This window comes from Acomys russatus, chromosome 29 (assembly GCF_903995435.1).
Source record: "Acomys russatus chromosome 29, mAcoRus1.1, whole genome shotgun sequence".
In the NCBI taxonomy this organism is placed as follows: Eukaryota; Metazoa; Chordata; class Mammalia; order Rodentia; family Muridae; genus Acomys; species Acomys russatus.
This window is the reverse complement of record NC_067165.1, coordinates 45,439,070-45,455,286: the sequence shown is the minus strand read 5'-3', so window position 1 is coordinate 45,455,286 and position 16,217 is coordinate 45,439,070. Positions and strand designations below refer to the sequence as shown.

Here is a 16,217-nt window from a genome sequence, read left to right as displayed (position 1 = left end):
CCCCGGGCTGCTGCGTCCCATCCCACAGCTCCCTCCTCTGGGCCTGTTTGTGGGCACATCCATACCCCCAGAGCCCCTTGCGGAGAGCCAGACACTGGGTGCCCCTCCCCCAGTTCCCCTTCAGATTCAACACTTCCACCTGGGGCACGTTCTCGCCATTGGAGCCCCTTCGGAAGATGGAGAAAGGGTGGGATACGGTAGGTGGCACAGGTGCTGAGGGGAAGGCTTCCCAATCCCTGGGCTCCTGGTGTCTGTGGCCACGATGTTTTGACATAAGTCTGTGCCACGTGCTCTGCTGAGTATAAAGCTCAGCGGCTGCTCCTCGCCCACGTCTTGCGCACGCACTCTTCTGCTCCTGCAGCCGCCCCGTGCCGTGGGCGCCCACCAATTCAAGAGGGCCATCGCCGTCCTCCATCTGAGCACCCAGCCCAGCTTTTCTCTGAGCTCCTGACGGACTCTGCGAAGCTGGGCAAGGACCTGGCGCCCTCTGCAGGCCTCTCTGGTGACTCAGCGCGGTTCTGCGGCGGGCTGGGGCAGCCAGAGGGGGGTCCGCCCCTCTTCATCTGGTCTGGGTTTCCCGTCCTGTCCTCCTTCGGCTCGATCCTGCCCTTCAGACCCCGCCCCCCAGCCTCGGGCCCCGCCCCCGTCACCCTAGGGGCTGGAGACGCGTCCCTGGCGTGCGCAGCGGCCCTAGCGAGGGGCACAGGTGAGACAAAGCAGAGAGAGGCGGCAGCTTCCCGCGCAGCTCAGGGAGGTGGGCATGCCAGCACGGCCCCCACCACTCCGATGTCCTCCGGGGCCAGAGAGCTTCCTTGGCCGGAGAATTCCGGAGTGGGAAGGGCTAGGTAGGCCTAACCACCAAGGGTTGTCAGGCCCGGAACTGCCGGCCCAGCTCTCGTCGGTCCCCCCACCCTCCCCGGGAACACCCTTGGGGCCAGTTCCTTTCCCCTGGCGGGCTGCAACTCTTTTCCCACCTCTGTTTTCTTTATTTAAGGCACCAACCCTATCTCACGTCCTGGCGTGCCCTGCTGGGGGAAGGTGGGATCCGGGTGGCCAGACCCTGACAGCCTTCCCGAGCACCAGAGGCTTCATTCCCACCAGGACTTGCTTTTGTAAGTTGGGGTCTCAGAGGTGCTCTGTGGGCAGTCGGGTCTAATGGGCAGCGGCGTGTTGGGCTCCCTTCAGGGGAGGCTCTGGGTCTGAAGGGGCCTTGTGGGCCTTTCCTACTGTGTCTCTGGTGGTTGGGCAGATCAGGATGAAGGAAGCCCAGGAGAGCCTGGCCCAGGAGCTCACTGCTATCTAGTGGCCTCTCCAGCCAAACAGGACCCCGCTCCCTCAGGAATGAACAAACTGGGGGGCAGGGGGGGGGCTCTTCTCATACTCCAACATGTACAAGTGGTCAGGGTTTGCTGCAGATTTGGAACAGCCCATTCAGGGTTCATGTTGCATGGTTATGTAGGCGGCATGTGTGGTGTAGCAGCTCCAGTGCTCACATGAGCAGGAAAGTAAAAGAAAAAGCTCCCTCTTCATAGCCCCTCCAGTTCCACTGTACCCAGCACTTTGCCCACAGCTGGTGACACGGCAAAGGAAGGGTTGGGTATTTAACCCATTTCACCCTAATGTGGCCACCACCTGGGTCCAACAGCCCGCTGTCCACCTAGAGGAAAGGACAGCCTCGTACAGGCAGCTGGCAGGCTCTATCTGACACACTCAGCAACACAGGGGCCCGTCAGGCTGTCAGCCAGAGGCTCCACCGAGGACACGTGTGTGGCGGTTAAGAGGGCCTCTTCCTCCCACTCTGCCTGGCATCCTGGGTCTCTGGAGCTGTTTCCTGCAGCCCAGTGGCCTGCTGTGCCATTAGACCACAGCGTCCAGGGTTATACAGAATGGGCTACAATGTCATTGCCTCAGCTGCTGGGAGACAGGGTCCTGGAGCTGGGCGCCATGAGAGGGGACACTGGGTACCTGCCACCTCACCATACCTTTATCTCACAGCCTTCTGCTGTCTGTCCTGTTCCCCTTAGGTGAACAGGTAGCAGGAGGGGTCAGAGGGCAAAGGAGATGCTTAGTCAAGTGTCCAGTGTAGGCCTGTAGGTAGGCAGGCAGGAGCGACCATGCATGGCAACATTGTCACAGTGACTCCTGCCAGCCCACTGTCAGGTCTCTTTAGGGGTGGCTGTCCCTGAGGGAGTCGGGGATGGTTTTGGTGATAGGAACCTTTCTGCTCAAGGCACTCATTTGTCCCTGCTTCCTGCCACCCTAGAGCCCGCTGGAGTCCCGGGACCCATAGAAGCCCTGCTTACCTCCTCTCAGAGGCAGCAGGGGGGGGGGCATGGGGGGGGCGGGCTGAGGACAGCTGCTGCCCGGCCTCCTCCTTGGCTGGCTGGGCTGGCCGTACCAGCCACCAGCCACTGCTCATCCTTCCCTTTGCCAGGCTCTCTGGAGGGGAGCTCCGGCCTTATCTGCAGGGCAGGGGAGCAAGACGGTTATCAGGTCTTTGGCAGCTATGCTTTCCTGGTCTCTGGGGGCTGCCCTGGCTGCCTCCCCTGATAATGTCCCAGGAGGGAGGAGAACCCCTCGGCCAGCATGAGAGGCCCCAGCTGGAGATGCAGAGGCTTACATTCCTGAGGGTCAGGGCTGGGCCACCACTCTGCGTCATGTCACGGGGCTGGAATTCCTTCCTTATCTGGTGGTTCTACTGTGACCCTGAGCTAGTTTCTAATAATCCGGCTAAGTCCCCCACCCCCTTGAGGTGACCCTCCCCTAACGGCAGCTCCAGCCTGCCTTCTTAGGTCTGGTCTGATACCTGCTTTTTCTCCACTCTGAATACTGTGGCCCCACCCCAGGCCTACAGCATGCAGTCCCAGGAGAGTGGTGTCCACTACAGCAGATGGGATGACAGCAGCCGGGACGAAGTCAGCATGACAGCCGTGTCTAGCGCAGAGGAGGCCTCATGCTATAGGAGGTAAAATCCTACCCAGCCAGTGGCCCCCGTTGTACTGAGCAGCTCTGTCCAACCTGGACCCCTGTGTCAGCCCACCCAGGTGCCCACGGCTCTGAGCATTACCTTTGGGGTAGACAGGTAACTGACTCCAGCAGCACTCAGCCCACCTACTTTCCCGATCTGGCTTCCCTCCCCCACACAAGCCCCCTCAGGAGCCTCTCTGTAGCCCTGGCCTGGGCTCACCGGCGGTTCTCATTCTAGGATCTCCCAGAAGCTGTGCTCGGGCAAGCTGGGCATCGCCATGAAGGTGCTGGTTGGAGTGGTCCTCTTCTGGGTCATCTTCATCTTGGGCTACGTCACTGGCTACTATGTGCACAAGTGCAAATAAATGCTGCCTTGCTCCCACCTCCGGGGGTCCCTCCCATGCTGCCTCACTCCCGGCCCTGGGGGTTCCCGCCCATGCTCACAGAGCAGATGAACGTGCCAGTGTGCACTGTCAGCACAGCATGGCTCTGGCAGCTCTGGCGCACAAGGGGGGCCCAGCTGGGCAGCCACTAGAGGCACACATGTTGGAGACCAGGCTCCACAGCAGAGCTGTAGGGAACCAAGATCCTGGCCATTGCTAGGTGGTATCTTCCCCATCCTAGCCGAGGCTGGGATGAGGGATGATCTGTGCAGAGGGGCACTTGGCGGCCCTCAGGTGAGCTGCTGTGTGAGGTTCCTGGTCCTCTAGGCCTTCCAGATCCCTGGTTGTGCAGGCAGAGCCCTGAGTAATGATGGTCTCCTACCAAGCTTTCTAGGCGACTCAGACAGGACTGAGGTCTTGTCATCTCAAACACAGCATTGCGTTCTTTAGCAAGCTGGGCATGTCCTCCATGGCTTACCTCCTCACAAATGACCCTGAGAGAGCTGGCAGCTGGGTGCCCTACCGTCTGCTTCCCATAGGCCCCTACTCCTTTATGAGCCTGAAGAACAGTGGGTTCCTGACAGTGCTGCCCAGCCAGGCATGACTTGCTTCTCCACAGCTCCTGCTGTCTGGCTCCGTCCTGGAATGTACCCCTCCTACCTGGGCTCTCTCCCAAGAACACACATAGACCCAAGGGTCAAGATGTGGCTGGACCTGTTCCCTCCCTACTGGACCATGTGAGGACAAGGCCTTGAACACTAGAGGGTGCTGCAGCTCAGTGGGGACTTTGATCCCCTCTCCAGTGGACCACACCAGGCTAAGGGTGGAGGGCACCAGGCAGCTGCTGTGTGTGGACAGAGAGGGGAGGCAGGTAGGCTGGGGTGCCAGGAGACTGAACCCCTGTTGCTCCCTGGCTGGGAAGCCCGTCCCTTTTGCTGTTACCACATTGACAGGTTGAGGGGCTAGCCAAGCTGGCCAGAGGCTGGTATGGCTGGCCTCATCCTAAGAGCTTGTGGTTTGGGCCATCCTGAGCTGCAGTGGGAGTTCCCAGGAGAGCTGCTCCAACTGGCCTGCTTCTCTGCACTAGAGGCCTAGGCTTAACTCTGACATCACTGTCCCCACTCACAGGCCCCAAATGAGGTAAGATGGTTAAGCATTGTCGCCCCCCCCCCCCGCCTTGAGCCTGCAACACAGGCACTGGGAGGTCCCAGGAGGACCCCTTCAAGGGCTAGTGTGGCCCTTGTCAAGAACAGGGGGTCCCTGGGGGCAGAAGCAGGCTGGATAGTGCAGACATGGCTGAGCCAGGAATATGGGTGCGATCCGTGTATTTCGTGCAGAGATGAAAGAAAGGCGTACCCAGGCTTCTCTTGGTAGCCCTGAACTCCTGAGCTGACAGTGGCGGCTGGGGGGGGGGGCAAGGAGGGTAGCAACACACACCCTCAAACTGGGTCAACTGCTCCCAGCCCACTCCTGGCAACTGCCCAGAGTCTGCAGCCTGGAGCTCAGGCCAGTTATCTGCAGGGAGCTGCCTTGGTGACCCCAAGGTCATGGACACCCTGGTGGGGTATTTTACCATATGTGAATGCCTCTCCCTGAGACACAGGAAGGCTGCTGGATGCAGAGATGCTGCCACCAATGGGTTTTATTAGTTTTATTAGAACAAAGAGGCATTCTGCTTGTATCTGTAAAAACAGTTCCAAAATCTCCATCTCATACATGGGCTGTGCTGGAGGGAAGAGCAGGAACCGCGGGGGGCAGGGGGGGATGGATAGCGCCACCCTCACACACTTTGGTGAAGCCACACTGAGTAGGTGAGCTCTTACCACAGCCACTCAGGGCCTGTAATTCTCATGGAGCTCTGCAAACACTTACCAGCTTTGTCCAGGACACTGCTGGGAGGGACCCGGAACCTCACTGGTTCTGACAACTAAAGGCTCTTGCACAGCCTCAAGACAGAACAAAACCCCAAGCCCAAACCACTGTTCTTTTATACAAGACAGAAATCGTCTTTTGAGGTCAAAGGCCAAGAGGAGAGGCAGAAGGGCCTGGTTCTCGTCTCAGCCACGGTAAGGCATGGGCCCACAAGGCCTTTCTGCAGCTGCCTGGCTCCTTAGGACACAGAGATGGCAGCTGTGTGCTGGGAACATACGGCAACATGTGTGGAGACAGGATGTGCACAACGGACACACAGACACGGAAGCCTGCAGGGCTGTGTGTGCAGCACATGTGCCCCAGTCACTGGCCGAGAGTCCATGAACCAGCCTTCCCATCCACTCACAGAACTCTGTCTGGCCACACAGGACTCCGTGGGCCCAGATGGCTTCCGTGGCCGAGGACCGCACGTGCCAGCAATGACCGGCACGCCAGACCTGGGCACTACTGTGGAAGGCAGATGCCATCCTGGGGACACAGCAGTGCCGTGCAAGGAACACACTCTTAAGAAGACTAAAATCACCACATGATGTCCCAAACTCTGCACAACTGATGCTTTAAAAAAAAGCAATTAACATGTTGTAGAAAAATAGTGCTCAATAGAAGCCTGAATTCACACCGCATGGCCAGCAGGAGCCGGGCCTTCCCTAAGCCATCCATGCCCACGTGATTCAGACTTTCCAGCAGTTATGTCAACAACCCACGGGAACAGGAGCCAGCAGAATCCCATCGCACACTACAATAGTCACCTGGACAAGAGCAGGACCTTGAAACACAGAGCGCCTGGAGGGACACAGGTGGGACACCCAGAGCACCTGTGGGGACACAGGTGGGACTGGCAACACACTGATGTCAACGAACCACAGTCACATGGGGGGGCACAGTGGCCAGGTCGGCCTTGGACGGGTACACCACCTTTAGGCTTCCCTCCAGGTCCACCACGCGGACCTGCTCCACCACCAGGGGGCACTGTCCATCCCTCTCAGCTCTCAGACTCAAGTTGGGATCCGAAAGCCGACAACTGCCATCAGCTTCAATTCCAGAGAGTGCATCTTCCTCTTTATTTTCTGAAGTGTTTTTGTTCAGTTCTGCCATTTTCTGCAAACAAAAATATTGTTTTTAACTGAGAGAAGTGACCCAGGGAGTCGGGCTGCAGTAACCCAAAGAACAAACAAATAGCCGCAGAGCCAAGGGCGGGACACCACGCCGCCCCTCACAGCCAGGATCTTACCAGGATGAGGCTGTCCATGATGTCCTTGCAGAGCTGCAGGCTGCAGGCACTCGTCACTTCCAAGAACAAGCTGCTTGTCGTCTTCTTGATCTTAAGAGTTGGATTTCAGGAGAGAATGGTTACTGGGGTCGGGACACCAGCTGCTCAGTGCATTCAGAGGGAAAATCTACGAGCAGAGTCACCGGGGCTGGAGGAGGCGCTGCCGCCTCGCACGCATGCAGCCTTGGGTTAGAGCTCCAGCAGCGTGTAGGCGGGCGCGCGGTACAGATGGGGAGTCATGGGGACTCTTACCTCATCAGTCTGGGCTACATGAGGAACCAGCCAGGGCCCCAGCCCTCTGTCTGCATTTCTGTCACAGTGGGCCCCCGGGTGCTGGGACAGCCTAGAGGACACGACCTTACTGCAGACACTGCCTACCTACCTTTGTCTTCTCACTGTTGGTTATAGGTGGGAAAGAAATCACATCTCCCTCGGCATCCACAAGACAGGGGTAGTTCTCCTTCCCGTCCAGGAGGTGAAGGTACCTGTGTGGAGGGAGTCCAGGCGGCAGGCATGGTGTGAGCCCACACGGACAGTGATGGGTGGTGTGCCCAGACCTCCTGCACATGCCAATGACCCACCTGTGCAGCCCTGAGACACTCTGCCTCTTCTTCTGCTTTCTCTGCTCCTCAGCCTCCAGCTGCAGCTGCCTCACCAGCTCCTTGGCTTTGGCCTCTCTCCGCCCCAAAGGCGCGATCTGCAGGAGCAGAACGCACAGTTGATCATGCCGCTGAGTGCACCTCTGCGCATGAGGGATGCTGTCTTAATCTCTAGCTGGGGGGCGGGCTGCCACATGAAGCACACTGGCTGACTACATCTCCAGAGACTGCCCTGGAGACGCGTGCACAGCACTCAAAGCCCCACGCTGGGCTTCACTTAAACCAAGTTCACCACGGTGACTCAGCTCACACTGTAGGTGCTCTCTAAGTGGGACATAAACCAAAGTCACTGCTTACAGTTGGTGAGCTAGCCAGCCACGGTGGCGCATGCCTTTAATCCCAGCACTTGGGGGCAGAAGAAGGTGGATCTCTCTGAGTTCAAGGCCAGTCAGCAGTACATAAAACTTCCAGGCCAGACAGGACTACCGAGCCCCTGTCTCAGTAAAGAAAGCCCTTCCAAACCCCTCCCTGCAATGGGCATCTGCACAGCTACGTCCTGGATCCCAGAGCGAAGCCAGATGTCATGTCCGTTATGCCTGAAAAGGACCAGGTTACGCTTCCCAGGCCCAACCCTCAGCCCCTGAGTCTCCTAGGAAGAAGTGCAAGTGTGGACAGAAGGGGCAGATCAGGTGGCACCTTGAGGTCCTCCGGTGGCCGGGCTGCATATAACAGGGGCCCGCGCACTGCCTGGAGGTCATGGGTTGCAATGGTGGCCGCTGTCCTCTTCTCACAGAGGTCATCATGAAGCTTCGTCTACAGACAAAAGCACAGCAGTAGGCGTCAGGGTCCCTGCTGTCCAGGGCGGCACCTACATGGGGGCCATGGGCCTGTGGTGCCCTCCCAGCCTGCAAGCTCACCACCACAAAGGGGCATCTCTCTGTTTCCCAACCATGTGTTTTTCTGGTCACCAGCAGTATTTCTCTTCTCTTTAATTCTAGAACATGGCACTTACTTTGGAGAACTTTCATCTCCACCTATTATCTCATCTACAAGTCAGATTGCAGGTGTGCATCTAGGCTGGGCGTGGCTGAGGAGAGGGCACCACTGGCTTCCTCCCTGAGCTGCTGAGGGAGCACAGACAGCACGTCTGGCCTGACCTGCACATACTGTACTTGTCTCTACTAGGCACAAACACAAAGATGTGCTTTTCATTCCTCAAGGGAGGCAGAACCAGAGAGGCAACCACAGGAGTGGTCTAGTCGGCAGGCCCAAGTGCTCCCACGAGAGTGAGGTGCTGAGGAGAGGTCACTTTACTCATCAGCATTACTGTCTCTCTGCCCGCCTGCCTGCCTCTCTCTGGCTTTTTGAGACAGGGTTTCTCTGTGTAGCCTTGGCTGTCCTGGAATTAGCTCTGTAGACCAGGCTGGCCTCGAACTAAGAGAGATCCTTCTGCCTCTGTCTCCCGAATGCTGGGATTGAAGGTGTGGGCCACCACTGCCTGGCCATTATTATTTTTTTTTTTTTTGGAGATAAAACTCTTACTTTGTGGCCTTGGCTAGCCTGAAACTTGCTATGTAGACTAGGCTGGCCTTGAATCTCAGAGATCTGTCTGGCAAGAGGAGACAATTCTAACATGGTTTCATATAAAGCAGGCTGTGCCTTTTACTGCAGAAATCACAAACGTCCTGCTAGTATCAAACATCAATAAATTCATGTCCAACGGATAGCACCATGTGTGGAGGAACAGTGGCCCAGCAGACACTTGACACAGGTGTGCGCTGGGTACCATGGGTCTGCTGGAGATCGGCAACAGACTTGCATCCTGGACCAGAGCCGATGGGCAACCACTGGAGCAGGGGCCTGAAACACAGAGACCGCCTATACCTCTTGCCCCTGACTTGCTAGCCCCAGCGGTATACCCTACATGCAGCTTCCCCATATCTGCCTGCTGCATGCTGTCCATCCCCAGCAATGCAGTCCCAAGTCAGCCTGATGGATGCACACACTACACTGCACACACGCCCTCCTCAGCACACACTGCACTGCACACACGCCCTCCTGCACACACGCCCTCCTCAGCACACACTGCGCTACACACACGCCCTCCTCAGCACACACTACACTGCACACACGCCCTCCTCAGCACACACTGCACTGCACAACGCCTTCCTCAGCACACACTACACTGCACACACGCCCTCCTCAGCACACACTGCGCTGCACACACGCCCTCCTCAGCACACACTGCGCTACACACACGCCCTCCTCAGCACACACTGCACTGCACACACGCCCTCCTCAGCACACACTGCGCTGCACACACGCCCTCCTCAGCACACACTGCGCTGCACACACGCCCTCCTCAGCACACACTGCACTGCACACACGCCCTCCTCGCACACACTGCACTGCACACACGCCTCCTCAGCACACACTGCACTGCACACAACGGCCTCCTCAGCACACACTGCACTGCACACACGGCCTCCTCAGCACACACTGCACTGCACACACGCCCTCCTCAGCACACACTGCACTGCACACACGCCCTCCTCAGCACACACTGCACTGCACACACGCCCTCCTCAGCACACACTGCACTGCACACACGCCCTCCTCAGCACACACTGCACTGCACACACACCCTCCTCAGCACACACTGCACTGCACACACGCGCTCCTCAGCACACACTGCACTGCACACACGCGCTCCTCAGCACACACTGCGCTGCACAACGCCCTCCTCAGCATACACTGCACTGCACAACGCCCTCCTCAGCACTAACTGCACTGCACAATGCCCTCCTCAGCATACACTGCACTGCACACATGCCCTCCTCAGCACTCACTGCACTGCACAACGCCCTCCTCAGCACTCACTGCACTGCACACACGCCCTCCTCAGCATACACTGCACACATGCCCTCCTCAGCACACACTGCACTGCACACACGCCCTCCTCAGCATACACTGCACTGCACAACGCCCTCCTCAGCATACACTGCACACACGGCCTCCTCAGCACACACTGTACTGCACACACACACTCCTCAGCATACACTGCACTGCACAACGCCCTCCTCAGCATACACTGCACACACGGCCTCCTCAGCACACACTGCACACACGGCCTCCTCAGCACACACTGCCTCCTCAGCACACACTGCACTGCACACACGCCCTCCTCAGCACACACTGCGCTGCACACACGCCCTCCTCAGCACACACTGCGCTGCACAACGCCCTCCTCAGCACACACTGCGCTGCACACACGCCCTCCTCAGCACACACTGCGCTGCACACACGCCCTCCTCAGCACACACTGCGCTGCACACACGCCCTCCTCAGCACACACTGCGCTACACACACGCCCTCCTCAGCACACACTGCACTGCACACACGCCTTCCTCAGCACACACTGCACTGCACACACGCCCTCCTCAGCATACACTGCACTGCACAATGCCCTCCTCAGCATACACTGCACACACGGCCTCCTCAGCACACACTGTACTGCACACACACACTCCTCAGCACACACTGCACACACGGCCTCCTCAGCACACACTGCACTGCACACATGCCCTCCTCAGCACACACTGCACTGCACACACGCCCTCCTCAGCATACACTGCACACACGACCTCCTCAGCACACACTGCACTGCACACACGGCCTCCTCAGCACACACTGCACTGTACACACGCCCTCCTCAGCATACACTGCACACACGCCCTCCTCAGCACACACTGCACTGCACACACGCCCTCCTCAGCACACACTGCGCTGCACAACGCCCTCCTCAGCATACACTGCACTGCACAACGCCCTCCTCAGCACTCACTGCACTGCACAACGCCCTCCTCAGCACACACTGCACTGCACAACGCCCTCCTCAGCACACACTGCACTGCACAACGCCCTCCTCAGCACACACTGCACTGCACAATGCCCTCCTCAGCATACACTGCACACACGCCCTCCTCAGCACACACTGCACTGCACACATGCCCTCCTCAGCATACACTACACTGCACAACGCCCTCCTCAGCATACACTGCACAACGCCCTCCTCAGCATACACTGCACACACGCCCTCCTCAGCACACACTGCACCGCAGAACGCCCTCCTCAGCATACACTGCACACACGGCCTCCTCAGCACACACTGCACTGCACACACGCCCTCCTCAGCACACACGCCCTCCTCAGCATACACTGCACACACGCCCTCCTCAGCACACACTGCACACAAGCCCTCCTCAGCACACACTCCACTGCACACACTCCACTGCACACACGCCCTCCTCAGCATACACTGCACTGCACAACGCCCTCCTCAGCATACACTGCACACACGGCCTCCTCAGTACACACTGCACTGCACACACGCCCTCCTCAGCATGCACTGCACACACGGCTTCCTCAGCACACATTGCACTGCACACACGCCCTCTTCAGCACACACTCCACCGCACACACTGCATGCACGCCCACCTCCAGCATGTGGCCCCAAGTCTGCCTGCTGAGTGCCTACCTGGCAGGTGAGAAAGCGCCGGAGTGCATTTCCTGGCTGCAGATCCATACCTCTCACAACAGCCCCCACGATGTATGGGCGCACATCCCTGACCTCCGGGCTCACCCTGACCGTCAGCAGTGTGGGATTCTCGGAGACGTGCAAGACCTTGAGCATCAGCCTGGCTGACTCGGCTGCCTCTTCCTCGCCCTCCCCGCTTTCCCGATGCTGCTTTCGCTCACGCCTCTTCTTTCTGTCCTCCTTCTCGGAGCCCTCCTGCCGAGCCTTGCTCCGACCTCCGCGGCCACCAGTACGCAGGTACTCTAGGATGGACTTGGTCTGGCAGCCACCCACCATCTTCTCCAGGCGCTTGTCGCGAAGCCTGTTCCCTCGGAAGTTGATCTCTTTGAGCTTAGGGCAGTCTGCCAGTTCAGCAGGGATCTCAGTCAGCTGGTTGTTGGAGAGGTCCAGGGTCTGGGGTGAGAAGAAGAGAAGAGTCAGGTCGCCCAGGTCTGGGCAAGTAGACAACAGTCCAGCAGCCACAGCCAGGCTACCCATGAGTTACCTGCATGACCGTAACTGCTCGCTGACTGGTTCCCCTCTCCCCCATCCTCGGCTGCAGAGGCTAGCCAATTCAACATGGCAGGCCTGCAATTAAGGTAGCAAATACTCAGACCTATTAGTAAGCTAGAGGACAGACCAGGACCCCTTCAAATCTCAAATAAGCTCCCAAAATGGCACTCAGCTATTTCTTCAGTTTAATTAATAAAAGCGGAGAAATACCAACAAACCCTCTCCCCACATCAAGTTATGACATCACCGCTGAGTGGCACACTGCTTTCTCACCACTGCTCTTTTGTGAGAGTGGGCTGCAGAAAGGTAGTAGGGCCACTGTGTCCTTGACACACACACACACACACACACACGCATATCGCCTAGTGTTGTGTGGAGAAGAATTTCTTGTTGCATTCTACTGATGGACAAATGCTGCTGCTCTGAACACAGAGTACAGCCCTTCAGCCTCAGGTAGTCTAGGTTGGTGGAGCCCCAGCGGCAGGCTGGGTGCCACAGAGACAGGCACCTGCCTACCCTGCCTTATACAGCAAATGTTCAACTTGGGAGCCACTGAGTTCAGTGAGTTTTCCTATAGAACTTGGACAAGGCTTAGTACAGGAATGTGAGTGACCGCAAAGCAGCTGCACTACTGCAAAGTGTCAACCCAGCACAAGTGATGGCTGCCCCAGATGACACGAATTATGTGCAAGTGGCTGGGAGGGGCTGAGGTCGGTCCCAATGCCCCTTCTCCTTCTGTGAGGGACACCAACAGTTAACGAGCCTGGTGTTGGAGGTCTCTCACAGGAGCAGTCCCAGATGCTCTGCTGAGGAGGACGGCTCAATGTCCACAGGATAGTGCTGCCCTGTGCCTCTCTGTCCACAAGCACCCTGTGTTGCACGCTGGCTGGGAAGCAGTTTTGAGACCCACACACAAACACTTCTTCCTGAGGTTGGTGGGGACTCTGCTCTTACATCAAGCATCTTTTGGGAAGAGCCTGGGAGAGGTGTACAGCCACCATGGCGTGACACCTCACCTCTGAACTCAGGCAGTCTGGGAACAGGAGGTGTGCAGGCAGGAGATTGCAGCACGGTGCACGGCTGCCGTGGAAACCTGTCTGCTGTGGATGCTGCAGCTTCTCTGCGGAGGCGGCAGCTGCCCCTGCAGTCCTGGCCCCAAGTGCCACGACTCAAGAGTTCTCCTGGTGTTCCTCCCAGACTAGGAGCAGGAATGGCTTTGTGGTCCTGTTGGCAGCCCCGCGGGCGGGTGTGGCTAGGTGCTGGGGCAGCTCCAGGCAGTGACCAAGCTTCCTGCACTGGATTCTCTCTTCTGGAAGCACGGAAACAAGTAGAGGCCTTGGGGCCACTGTCCTGGGCCAAGTCACGCAGGCTCCTGTGTCCGCAGCCTTGCCTGCACTGGACTTTGTTTGCTTTCTTTTTCTTTCTTTCTTTCATTTTTCGAGACAGGGTCTCTCTGTGTAGCCTTTGCTGTCCTGGACTCGCTTGGTAGACCAGGCTGGCCTCGAACGCACAGCGATCCGCCTGCCTCTGCATCCCGAGTGCTGGGATTAAGGCGTGCGCCACCATGCCCGGCTGGACCTTGCTTTCTTAACCAGTGGAATGTGGGTTAGTGACAAGGAGTGAAGACAAGAGGGCTGACGGCTACGCTTTCAGTTGGCAGGTGAGAGACAACTACACTTTCAGCCGGCAGGTGAGATGAGAGGTGCCAAAATGATGTGCAGACCACAGCTAGCTCGGCCCAGTGTCAGCTGAACAGCCAGCAAAGTACCTGGCAGAAAAGGCAGGTGAATCAATTCTTAGAGCCAGAGTAGGTCGGCGGCTGACAGAGGAGCGGCACCATACTGCAAGTCATCAGCCTCCTGGAAAACAGTGTACAGCCTGTGTCCGACCTGAGCCACAGGGATGGATGCCTACGACCCAGCGGTCCAGGCACCTCAGGGAGTCACATCCCACAGCCTCCTCCAGCAGATGCCAAAACAACAGGTATCCTTCTGCAGAGTGGCTGGCCCAATTCATTCTCTCCTTCTCGCTGTCTCTCTCTCACACACAGAGAGAGAACATACACAGAGACACGCCCCCCAGAATAACAGCCAAGTCTTCACATACGCCTATGGACATATTTGCAAATATACGTAGATGTACTGCATGAGCCCTTCTCTCTCCAGAGCTAACTTCCTTGCAGTCCAGCCGCTCTGTTTATATATGCTCATTAGGAAAGGACTGCATAAACTCACACACAGACCTACCCTAACGAAAATGCAGGGGGTAAGGGGTGGGGCGGATGGCCACGGCCAGGTGGGCAGGACCCAGTGATGACGACTGCGGAGATCCCAGACTGGAATCAGGTCGGCCTGCCTTCCCATCATCCCTCACTCAAAGTGCAATGAGCCTGGGAGCACAGAGCACAAGAACCCAGTCCCTCACCGTCGCAAGGAAAGCTCTCGGTGTGCTGCTGTTGGCTTCGGGAAAGCAGTGCGGCTTTCTCTGAAAAGGAAGCCACGAGCCCCCGACCTCTGACTATTACAGAAGACTTCAATCCGTCGAGCCTTGTCTGGATGCTCCGCCATTGGGAAACCCGATCAGTTATAAACAAACAAACACACACACACACACACACACACACACACACACCGAGCGAGAGAGAGAAAGAGAGGAGGGGAGGGGAGAGAGAGGGGAAGAGAGACAGACAGACAGACAGCCCTGGCTCCCTGATCCTGGGACTTCTCCCCACAAAAGCCCAAGGTTGATAACTTTCAAACCGCCACAGGCCCGAGGCCCTCGAGCTGCGCTGGACCTGCAGCGGAGGCGAAGGCAACCCCCGACCTCGGGGCAGCACTGACCTTGAGCGAGGCCAGGTGCGCGATGTCCGGGCTAAGCTCCCGCAGGCGGTTGTCGGCAGCCGCCAGCTCGCTGAGCAGGGGCAGGGACCCTGGCCGGAAGAGCTCGGCGGGGAAGGCGTCCAGGCGGTTGCCGGTGAGGTTGAGGCTCTGCAGGCGAGGGGCGCAGCGGGCCAGGTCGGCGGGCAGCTCGCGCAGGCGGTTGCCGCTGAGGTTGAGGCTCTGCAGCTGCGGCAGCCCCGGAGGCTCGGCGGGGCCCAGGCCCTCGCCCGGCGGCAGCGCCTCCAGCGCGTTCCCGGACAGGTCGAGCACGCGCAGCGCCGGCAGCGGCCCCAGCTCCGGGCTCAGCCCCGGCCCCAGCGCGTTGCGCCGCAGCACCAGGCTGTGCAGCTGCGGCAGGCCCCGCGCGAGGCCCGGCCCCGGGGCGCGCAGGCTGCCGCAGCCGCTCACCTCCAGGTAGTGCAGCAGCGGCAGCGTGAAGAGCCGCGGAGGCAGCCGCCCGCCCGCCGCCTTCACCCGCTCCTCCAGCCCCGGCCCGGTCAGCAGCAGCTCGCGACGCCGCTCGCGCTCCGCCAGCTCCAGCTCCGGCCAGGCCTCGGACATTGTCACGGCGGTCGTCGCCGCCGCTGCCGCCGCCATCGCGCCCCCCGCAAGGGCGCCGCTTCCGGAGTGCGGCGCCTCATTTCCGGCGCAGGCCCGAAATGACTATAGAGTGGGACACTCGTTCGCTAGAGAGTCGCCGCCGCGCAGGAGTTTGTGGGACAGGGTGTGTGTGTGTGTGTGTGTGTGTGTGTGTGTGTGTGTGTGTGTGTGTGTGTGTGTGTGTGTGTGTGTGTGTGTGTGTGTGTGTGTGTGTGTGTGTGTGTGTGTGTGTGTGTGTGTGTGTGTGTGTGTGTGTGTGTGTGTGTGTGTGTGTGGTGTGTGTGTGTGTGTGTGTGTGTGGTGTGTGTGTGTGTGTGTGTGTGTGTGTGTGTGTGTGTGTGTGTTAGTTACACATCCTAGGAATCCTAATAGGCTAGAGTGGCCATCCAAAGACCAAGGACACAATTATTCTGAGAAATGTAACTTAATTGTTAGAGCGCTTTCCTGGCGTGCGTGCACGAAGCCCTGAGTTTGATTCCCATTTATTATTATATGGGG

The 16,217-nt window shown here is 58.4% G+C and overlaps 2 protein-coding genes across 3 annotated transcripts; one reads left to right on the top strand and one right to left on the bottom strand.

Annotated features, from left to right (window-relative positions):
• The first annotated feature begins 559 nt into the window (after positions 1-559).
• On the top strand, positions 560-3,349 carry Smim1 (small integral membrane protein 1 (Vel blood group)). 2 transcript variants are annotated; one of them, XM_051171956.1, is made up of 4 exons: positions 560-706; positions 995-1,112; positions 2,847-2,965; positions 3,206-3,349. In XM_051171956.1, exons 3-4 carry the CDS (start codon positions 2,856-2,858, stop codon positions 3,330-3,332), a joined length of 237 nt encoding a protein of 78 aa, XP_051027913.1. In that variant the 5' UTR covers positions 560-706; positions 995-1,112; positions 2,847-2,855; the 3' UTR covers positions 3,333-3,349. The 2 variants fall into 2 exon arrangements, with proteins under 2 accessions (XP_051027913.1, XP_051027914.1); XM_051171957.1 differs by having other exon boundaries at positions 701-845.
• Positions 3,350-6,130: 2,781 nt separating this feature from the next.
• On the bottom strand, positions 6,131-15,716 carry Lrrc47 (leucine rich repeat containing 47). Its single transcript, XM_051171734.1, has 6 exons — positions 15,081-15,716; positions 11,689-12,141; positions 7,848-7,964; positions 6,935-7,249; positions 6,514-6,603; positions 6,131-6,380 (listed from the first exon to the last, which is right to left on the bottom strand). The coding sequence occupies exons 1-6, from the start codon at positions 15,714-15,716 to the stop codon at positions 6,135-6,137; spliced, it is 1,857 nt and encodes a 618-aa protein (XP_051027691.1). The 3' UTR covers positions 6,131-6,134.
• Positions 15,717-16,217: the final 501 nt, after the last annotated feature.

Bases quoted from the DNA above. Each gene is read 5' to 3' on its own strand.
- Smim1 (XM_051171956.1), top strand. From the start codon at position 2,856: ATGCAGTCCCAGGAGAGTGGTGTCCACTACAGCAGATGGGATGACAGC. The intron at 2,966-3,205 runs GTAAAATCCTAC...TTCTCATTCTAG, and splicing joins GAGGCCTCATGCTATAGGAG to GATCTCCCAGAAGCTGTGCT.
- Lrrc47 (XM_051171734.1), bottom strand. From the start codon at position 15,716: ATGGCGGCGGCAGCGGCGGCGACGACCGCCGTGACAATGTCCGAGGCC. The intron at 12,142-15,080 runs GTCAGTGCTGCC...TTCTCACCCCAG, and splicing joins CGCACCTGGCCTCGCTCAAG to ACCCTGGACCTCTCCAACAA. The intron at 7,965-11,688 runs GTAGGCACTCAG...TTTTGTCTGTAG, and splicing joins GGCGCTTTCTCACCTGCCAG to ACGAAGCTTCATGATGACCT.